Source organism: Bombina bombina, chromosome 3, assembly GCF_027579735.1.
Source record: "Bombina bombina isolate aBomBom1 chromosome 3, aBomBom1.pri, whole genome shotgun sequence".
Lineage (NCBI taxonomy): Eukaryota > Metazoa > Chordata > Amphibia > Anura > Bombinatoridae > Bombina > Bombina bombina.
The window spans coordinates 446,771,945-446,781,410 of NC_069501.1; the positions used below are offsets into that span (position 1 = coordinate 446,771,945).

At 42.3% G+C, this 9,466-nt stretch overlaps 1 protein-coding gene across 1 annotated transcript in view; it reads right to left on the reverse strand.

Moving 5' to 3' along the window:
- Nucleotides 1-578: 578 nt before the first annotated feature.
- The window catches only part of LOC128651692 (C4b-binding protein alpha chain), a 239,370-nt gene continuing 230,482 nt past the window's right edge, over nt 579-9,466 (reverse strand). The window contains exons 13-14 of the mRNA XM_053704679.1: nt 2,172-2,209; nt 579-953 (exon numbers count right to left, since the gene is read on the reverse strand). Of these exons, the coding sequence (XP_053560654.1) occupies nt 759-953; nt 2,172-2,209 (233 nt within the window). The 3' untranslated portion in view covers nt 579-758. The remainder of the gene's footprint in view (nt 954-2,171; nt 2,210-9,466) is intronic.

Here is a 9,466-nt window from a genome sequence, read left to right on the forward strand (position 1 = left end):
TGTTGCATTAGCAAGACAAATAGCTAAATATTTAAGCATATTCCTTCCAGCAAGAGCTGGTAATAAATGTTAAAGGGACATAATACTCATATGCTAAATCACTTGAAACTGATGCAGTAGAACTGTAAAAAGCTGACAGGAAAATATCACCTATGCATCTCTATGTAAAAAAGGAAGATATTTTACCTCAAAATCTCCTCAGCTCAGCAGAGAAAGTTCTGTGTAAAAAGTTATACTCAGCTGCTCCCAGCTGCAGGTAAAAATATAAAAAAAATGAAGAAATGAACTGCAGCCAATCAGCAACAGCAGTGCTGAGGTCATGAACTCTTACTGTGATCTCATGAGATTTGACTTAACTCTCATGAGATTTCATAGTAAGCTTCCTTTACCTGATTGGTGAAATAATATGAGAGTGCACGAGGCTCATCCCTTCAGCTGTCCTAGGACATACATACTAAAATGCTGCTTAGAAATCCTTTACAATGGGAGGTGGCTACTGAGGAACTTTTGAGGTAAAATATCTTTCTTTTTTACATAGAGATGTTAAGGAGATATTTTCTAGTCAGCTTTTTACAGCTATACTGCATCACTTTCAAGTGTTTAAACATTTGGGTATTATGGCCCTTTAAATCATTTCTAGACACCTTGTTAAGTAGACAGAAGTCATATTTTAAGTAATATAACTGTTATCATATTTTGTTATTAGCCATTAATATTTCTCTGCACACTGCATCCTTTTTAGCATTGTGAGTGATATATTAATCATGTATGCCTTCTGCCAGTTTTTTTTTCTTCCTCTCAATATCCAGCTTGAGATTCTCTATCTGCAAATAGAGATATTCTGCTTCCAGATAATTTTTCCAGTCTTCTGGTGCTGCACCACATTTCCTCGTAGCTTCTGTCATGGCTTTGATTTTATCACATTCTGTTCCCGGATTTGAGAGGGTTGCAGCCTGAAAAATACACACACATAATAATAATAATGAATAATGAATAATCCTTCAAAAATATCTAATAAGCAAAGAGAAGAAATGTATATTCTTGTGGTTATCATCTCATTGTATAAGAGAGAAGCTTAATTTGGAGGGATTTGACTGATAAGGTACTATTTGGAACATATGGGGGCCTATCTATCAAGCTCCGTACAGGGCTTGACGCCTCGTGTTTCTGGCGAGCCTGCAAGCTCGCAGGAACACCAGTTATAAAGCAGCGGTCTAAAGACCGCTACTCCATAACCCTGTCCGCCTGCTCTGATGAGGCGGACAGGAATCTCCAGAATTCAACCCGATCACGTACGATCGGGTTGATTGACAACCCCTGCTGGCGGCCGCGAGTCTGCAGGGGGCGGCGTTGCACCAGCATCTCACAAGAGCTGCTGGTGCAATGCTGAATACGGAAAGCGCATTGCTCTCCGCATTCAGCGATGTCTGTCGGACCTGATTCGCACTGTCGGATCAGGTCCGACAGACATATGATAAATAGATCTCACGGTATATAAATAATCAACATATTAAAGAATCCATAAATCCAATACAAGGTGTGCTGATATAATTTCTTTCATATTCTAACACTGCAATATATTACAGTATTTAGCTACTTGGAATTAGGTAGAATTTTTCCTGAAGTCTCTTCATAAATTGCCTTTTGCTCTTACATGGGCAGTACTCCATTCTCAAGGCTGATTCAATCAAGGGATTTTTAGTAGTGGCAAAATTATACTTTCTTATCTTGTTTCTATGTTCCTGTTTTGCACTTCATAGTTTATTCACTTCTGAAACTGTTGCCTCTCATTGTTCACTGCTGTTTAGTCAGCTGTCTACAAGAACCCTATACATCCCTTTTATCTTTGATCCTCCAGGATTCCAATACAAGTCATTTTTAATTAAGAAATATATAATGTTAAATTTAACTGTAATAACAAGTACAATGCTTCATATTTTATGATTCACTCTGCAGAATAAGAACATCATCATAATCATTATCATCAAAGATAAAACAATGCACTCGATAAAGACAAGTCACTGATAAAGGGAAGAAAAATAAGTCCATTACTTGAGTAACCACCCTGATCACATTAGCCCAGTGTCAAATTAATTACAATTCAAATGCATGGTCCCTCTGTACAAGAAGTACTACGTATGAGTATTCAGACATTAAAAGACAATACTTACCATTGTAAGTTCCACAGTTGAGGGTATTGATGATGATACTTTAATAAGAGAAAAGACAACAAATATTATCTTACATTTTATCCCCAGAATACAGATATTTATTGCTTATGTTTGTATTCATTTTGATCAATATGTAAAGAACATATTTTTTCAAGTAACTGAGGGGGGCCAACAAAACTTTAATATTTCAAAGAAATGTTTTCATTCAATCCAAACTTACAATCTCACCCCCAAAAAGTAACATTTCCATCTTTCCACAGGAATGCTGTTTCCTTCTCACTCTCTTTTATAAACCATATTAAAGACTTATGGGTCAGCGCCAAAACTTAAAGGGCCATTAAACCCAAAAAATTTATTTCACGATTCAGATAGAGAATACAATTTTAAACAATGTTCCAATTTACTTCTATTATCTAATTTGGGGTGATCTTTAGATATCCTTTGTTAAAGAAATAGCAATGCACATTGGTGAGCCAATCACATGAGGCATCTATGTGCAGCCACCAATCAGAAGCTACTGAGCCTATCTAGATATGCTTTTCAGGAAAGAATATCAAGTGAAAGAAGCAAATTAGATAATAGAAGTAAATTAGAAAGTTGTTTAAAATGGTATTCTCTATCTGAATCATGAAAGAAAAAAAATGAGTTTAATGTCCCTTTAAACTCTAAAAACATCATGCATTTAAAAGAACAATATCTATCTAAACATGTTAAAACATTCCGCTCGTCACTTAATACGTCAGCAATGACGAATACGGCATACTCCAATCATGGCACTGATTTATCAAACTTGACATTCACTTTAAGGGGAAGGTTCGCTTGTTTGCTGATGATACAAACATTTGTAACAGAATTGATGTTCCAGGAGGGGTTGATCAAATGAACAGTGATATTAAAAAACTAGAGGACTGGTCAAATAAATGGGATCTGAAATTTAATATTACCAAGAGCAAAATTATGCATATAGGATCCAAAAACCAATAGGCCAATTATAGAGGGGTAGTTATCAACGTGTCTACCTCAAATACGCTGGAATTCCGCAGAGTATTTGAGGCGAGGCTGATTCGCCTTAGTTATCAAGCCCTAGATACCGGCAAAAGTAGAATTTTGTGACGTAAGCTTCGATCCGCCGGACTCAGTCCGACACAGATCGATTCTTACGTCACTCCAGATGTTCCGCACACAAGTGCGGCACAATCTGACTACTTTTGCTAGTTATCAAAAAACTAGCAGGTACGCTCGGCACTTTTCCGGCCCAGCGTACCTGGTTTTCAAACCGCCGCCCTGGAGGCAGCGGATCCCATAGGAATCAATGGGAGTCTGACCATAGCGAAAGTTCATGTTCGCTGCTGCCAGACATCCCATTCATTCCTATGGGAGATGTCTGCACCTAACACCCTAACATGTACCCCGAGTCTAAACACCCCTAATCTGCCCGCCCTACACCGTCGCAACTAAATAAATGTATTACCCCCTAAACCGCCGCACCCGGAGCCCGCCGCCACTATAATAAACTTATTACCCTCTAAACCGCCGCTCCCGGAGACCACCGCCACGCTAATAAACTGATTAACCCCTAAACCGCCGCTCCCTGTCCCCGCCGCAACTATAATATATGTATTAACCCCTAAACCGCCGCTCCCTGTCCCTGCTGCAACTATAATATATGTATTAACCCCTAAACCACCACTCCCGGACCCCGCCGCCACCTACATTATACCTAGTATCCCCTATCCTGCCCCCCCTATACTGCCGCCACCTATAATTAAGTTATTAACCCCTATCCTGCCGACCCCGGACCTCGCCGCAACTAAATAAATAGTTTAACCCCTAAACCGCCGCTCCCGGACCCCGCCGCAACCTATATTAAACTTATTAACCCCTAATCTGCCCCCCCTACACCGTTGCCACCTTTAATACATTTATTAACCCATATCCTGCCCCCCCTACACCGCCGCCACTGTAATAAAATTATTAACCCCTAAACCTAAGTCTAACCCTAACCCTAACACCCCCCTAACTTAAATATTAATTAAATACATATAAATAAATTTAACTCTTATTAACTAAATGAATCCTATTTAAAACTAAATACTTACCTTTAAAATAAACCCTAATATAGCTACAATATAAATAATAATTATATTGTAGCTATCTTAGGATTTATTTTTATTTTACAGGCAACTTTCAATTTATTTTAACTAGGTGCAATAGCTATTAAATAGTTATTAACTATTTAATAGCTACCTAGCTAAAATAAAGAGACATTTAAATGTAAAATAAAAATTAACCTAAGTTACAATTACACCTAACACTACACTATACTTTAATAAATTATTCCTATTTAAAACTAAATACTTACCTGTAAAATAAACCCTAAGATAGCGACAATGTAATTAATAATTACATTGTAGCTATTTTAGGATTTATATTTATTTTACAGGTAACTTTGTATTTATTTTAGCTAGTTAGAATAGTTATTAAATGGTTATTAACTATTTAATAACTACCTAGCTAAAAGAAATACAAAATTACCTGTAAAATAAATCTTAACCTAAGTTACAATTAAACCTAACACTACACTATCATTAAATTAATTAAATAAATTAGCTACAATAACTACAAATAACTACAATATTTTTCTTTTACAGGCAAAAGAGCAGAATTCTTTGGGGCATGCCCCGCAAAAGGCCCTTTTAAGGGCTGGTAACGTAAAAGAGCTGGTAACTTTTTAATTTAGAATAGGGTAGGGCATTTTTTTATTTTGGGGGGCTTTGTTATTTTATTAGGGGGCTTAGATTAGGTGTAAGTAGCTTACAATTTTTAAATGTTTGTAACTTATTTTTTGTACTTTAGTTAGTTTATTTAATTTAATTTAATTGTAGTTATTTGTAGCTAATTTATTTAATTAATTTAATGATAGTGTAGTGTTAGGTTTAATTGTAACTTAGGTTAGGATTTATTTTACAGGTAATTTTGTATTTCTTTTAGCTAGGTAGGTATTAAATAGTTAATAACTATTTAATAACTATTCTAACTAGCTAAAATAAATACAAAGTTACCTGTAAAATAAATATAAATCCTAAAATAGCTACAATGTAATTATTAATTATATTGTAGCTATCTTAGGGTTTATTTTACAGGTATTTAGTTTTAAATAGGAATAATTTATTAAAGTATAGTGTAGTGTTAGGTGTAATTGTAACTTAGGTTAGTTTTTATTTTACAGGTAAATTTCTCTTTATTTTAGCTAGGTAGTTAATAATTATTTAATAGCTATTGTACCTAGTTAAAATAGATTGAAAGATGCCTGTAAAATAAAAATAAATCCTAAAATAGCTACAATATAATTATTATTTATATTGTAGCTATATTAGGGTTTATTTTAAAGGTAAGTATTTAGTTTTAAATAGGATTCATTTAGTTAATAAGAGAAATATTATTTAGATGTATTTAATTAATATTTAAGTTAGGGGGTGTTAGGGTTAGTGTTATACTTAGGTTTAGGGGTTAATAATTTTATTACAGTGGCGGCGGTGTAGGGGGGGCAGGATAGGGGTTAATAAATGTATTATAGGTGGCGACAGTGTAGGGGGGCAGATTAGGGGTTAATAAGTTTAATATAGGTTGCAGCGGGGCCCGGGAGCGGCGGTTTAGGCGTTAAACTATTTATTTAGTTGCGGCGAGGTCTGGAATCCGCAGGATAGGGGTTAATAACTTTATTATAGGTGACGGCGGTGTAGGGGGGCAGGATAGGGGTTACTAGGTATAATGTAGGTGGCGGCGGGGTCCGGGAGCGACGGTTTAGGGGTTAATACATATATTATAGTTGCGGCGGGCACCGGGAGCGGCGGTTTAGGGGTTAACATATTTAGTATAGCTTGCGGTGGGCTCCGGGAGCGGCGGTTTAGGGGGTAATACATTTATTTAGTTGCGGCGGTGTAGGGGGGGGCAGATAAGGGGTTAATATGTATAATGTAGCTTGCGGTGGGCTCCGGGAGCGGCGGTTTAGGGGTTAATACATTTATAAGAGTCTAGGAGCGGCGGTTTAGGGGTTAGTAACTTTATTTAGTTGCGGGGGGCTCCGGGGGCGCCGGTATAGGGGGTAGAACAGTGTAGTTAGTGTGGGTGCTTAGTGACAGCTTGTCAATAAAGCTGTCAAAAAGCCAAAGAGCAGCGAGATCGGATGTGTGATAACTCTCACAGTCCGCTGCTCATCGCCCCGTACTTGTTGCGCGACTTTTTGACAGCTTTTTTGATAACTTAGGCGAACGTATTCAGGTCAGCGGCGGCGATGGTAGGCGAGCTTAGGTGGGCGTATTGGACCGGCGAAGGCAGGTAAAGTAGACGGCTTGATAACTACCCCTCAATGTCTCAATGGTACATTACTGACTGTAACTAAAGAAGAAAGGGACTTGGGAATTATTATTTTAGATTATTTAAAACTAGTCCTTAAGCCAGTTTACACGGTCCATTTTTTGCAGTACAGTGGTCCCACCCCTTGCTCTCTCTTCCCCCCTCTCTTTTGCTTTCTCTTTCCCCCTATCTTTTGCTCTCTTTCCCCCTCTCTTTTGTGCTCTCTCCCCCCTCTCTTTTGCCCTCTCTCTCACTTCACCTCTCTTTTGCTCTCTCCCCCCTCTCTTTTGCTCTCTCTCCCCCCTCTCTTTTGCTCTCTCTCTCCCCTTCTCTTTTGCTCTCTCTCTCCCCCTCTCTTTTGCTCTCTCTCTCCCCCTCTCTTTTGCTCTCTCTCTCCCCCCTCTCTTTTGCTCTCTCTCTCCCCCCTCTCTTTGGCTTTCTCTCCCCCCTCTTTTTTCCTTTCTCTCCCCCCTCTATTTTGCTCTCTCTCCCTCCTCTCTTTTGCACTCTCTCTCCCCCCTCTCTTTTGTGCTCTCTCTCTCCCCCTCTCTTTTGTGCTCTTTCTCCCCCTCTCTTTTTTGCTCTCTCTTCCGCCTCTCTTTTGCTTTCTCTCCCCCTCTCTTTTGCTCTCTCTCTCCCCCCTCTCTTTTGCTCTCTCCCCCCTCTCTTTTGCTCTCTCTCTTCCCCCTCTCTCCCCCTTCTCTTTTGCTTTCCCCCCTCTCTTTTGTGCTCTCTCTCCCCTTCTCTTTACGCTCTCTCTCGCTCTACCTCTCTTTTGCTCTCTCCCCCCTCTCTTTTGCGCTCTCTCCCCCTCCCTGTTTTGCTCTCTCTCCCCCTCTCTTTTGATTTCTCTCTCCCCCTCTCTTTTCTGCTCCCTCTCCCCCTCTCTTTTGCTTTCTCTCCCCCTTTCTTTTGCTCTCTCTCCCCCATCTCTTTTACTCTCTCCCCTCTCTTTTGCTCTCTCTTCCCCCTCTCTCCCCTCTCTTTTGCTCTCTCTCCCGCTCTCTTTTGCTCTCTCTCTCCTCTCTTTTGCTCCCCCCTCACTTTTGCGCTCTCTCTCCCCCTCTCTTTTATGCTCTCTCGCGCTCTCTCTCCCCCTCTTTTTTATGCTCTCTCGCTCTACCTCTCTGTTGCTCTCTCTCCCCATCTCTTTTGCTCTCTCTCTCCCCCCCTCTCTTTTGCGCTCTCTCTCCCCCCTCTCTTTTGCGCTCTCTCTCCCCTCTCTCTTTTGCACTCTCTCTCCCCCCCTCTCTTTTGCGCTCGCTCTCCCCCTCTCTTTTGCACTCTCTCTCCCCCCCTCTCTTTTGCGCTCTCTCTCCCCCCTCTGTTTTATGCTCTCTCTCCCCCTCTCTTTTGGGCTCTCTCTCCCCCCTCTCTTTTGCGCTCTCTCTCCCCCTCTCTTTTGCGCTCCCTCTCTCCCCCCCTCTCTTTTGCGCTCTCTCTCCCCCCTCTCTTTTGCGCTCTCTCTCCCCTCTCTCTTTTGCACTCTCTCTCCCCATCTCTTTTGCTCTCTCTCTCCCCCCTCTCTTTTGCGCTCTCTCTCCTCCCTCTCTTTTGCGCTCTCTCTCCCCCCTCTCTTTTGCGCTCTCTCTCCCCCCTCTCTTTTGCGCTCTCTCCCCCCCTCTCTTTTACTCTCTCCCCTCTCTTTTGCTCTCTCTTCCCCCTCTCTTTTACTCTCTACCCTCTCTTTTGCTCTCTCTCCCCCCTCTCTTTTGCTCTCTCTCTCCTCTCTTTTGCTCCCCCCTCTCTTTTGCGCTCTCTCTCCTCCTCTCTTTTATGCTCTCTTGCGCTCTCTCTACCCCTCTCTTTTATGCTCTCTCTCGCTCTACCTCTCTGTTGCTCTCTCTCCCCATCTCTTTTGCACTCTCTCTCCCCCCTCTCTTTTGAACTCTCTCTCCCCCCTCTCTTTTGCGCTCTCTCTCCCCCCTCTCTTTTGCGCTCTCTCTCCCCCCTCTATTTTGCGATCTCTCTCTCCCCTCTCTTTTGCGCTCTCTCTCTCCCCCCTCTCTTTTGCTCTCTCTCTCTCCCCCCTCTCTTTTGCTTTCTCTCTCTCCCCCTCTCTTTTTCTCTCCCTCTCCCCCTCTCTTTTGTGTTCTCTCTCCCCTCTCTTTTGCCCTCTCTCTCACTTCACCTCTCTTTTGCTCTCTCTCCCCCCTCTCTTTTGCTCTCTCTCCCCCCTCTCTTTTGCTCTCTCTCTCCCCCTCTCTTTTGCACTCTCTCTCTCCCCCTCTCTTTTGCTCTCTCTCTCCCCCCTCTCTTTTGCTCTCTCTCTCCCCCCCTCTCTTTTGCTCCCTCCTCTCTCCCCCCTCTCTTTGGCTCTCTCTCTCCCCCCTCTCTTTTGAGCTCTCTCTCTCCCCCTCTCTTTTGTGCTCTCTCTCTCCCCCTCTCTTTTGCGATCTATCTCTCCCCCCTTCTCTCTCTTGTGCTCTTTCTCCCCCCCTCTCTTTTGCTCTCTCTCCCGCCTCTCTTTTGCTCTCTCTCCCCCCTCTCTTTTGCTCTCTCTCTCCCCCCTCTCTTTTGCTCTCTCTCCCCCTCTCTTTTGCTCTCTCTCTTACCCCTCTCTCCCCCTTCTCTTTTGCTTTCCCCCCTCTCTTTTGTGCTCTCTCTCCCCTTCTCTTTACGCTCTCTCTCGCTCTACCTCTTTTTTGCTCTCTCCCCCTCTCTTTTGCGCTCTCTCCCCCTCCCTGTTTTGCTCTCTCTCCCCCTCTCTTTTGCTTTCTCTCTCCCCCTCTCTTTTGCTCTCTCTCTCCCCCTCTCTTTTGCTCTCTCTCCCCCCTCTCTTTTGCGCTCTCTCTCTCCCCCTCTCTTTTCTGCTCCCTCTCCCCCTCTCTTTTGCGCTCTCTCTCTACCCCTCTCTTTTGCTTTCTCTCCCCCTCTCTTTTGCTTTCTCTCCCCCTCTCTTTTGCTCTCTCTCCCCCCTCTCTTTTACTCTCTCCCCG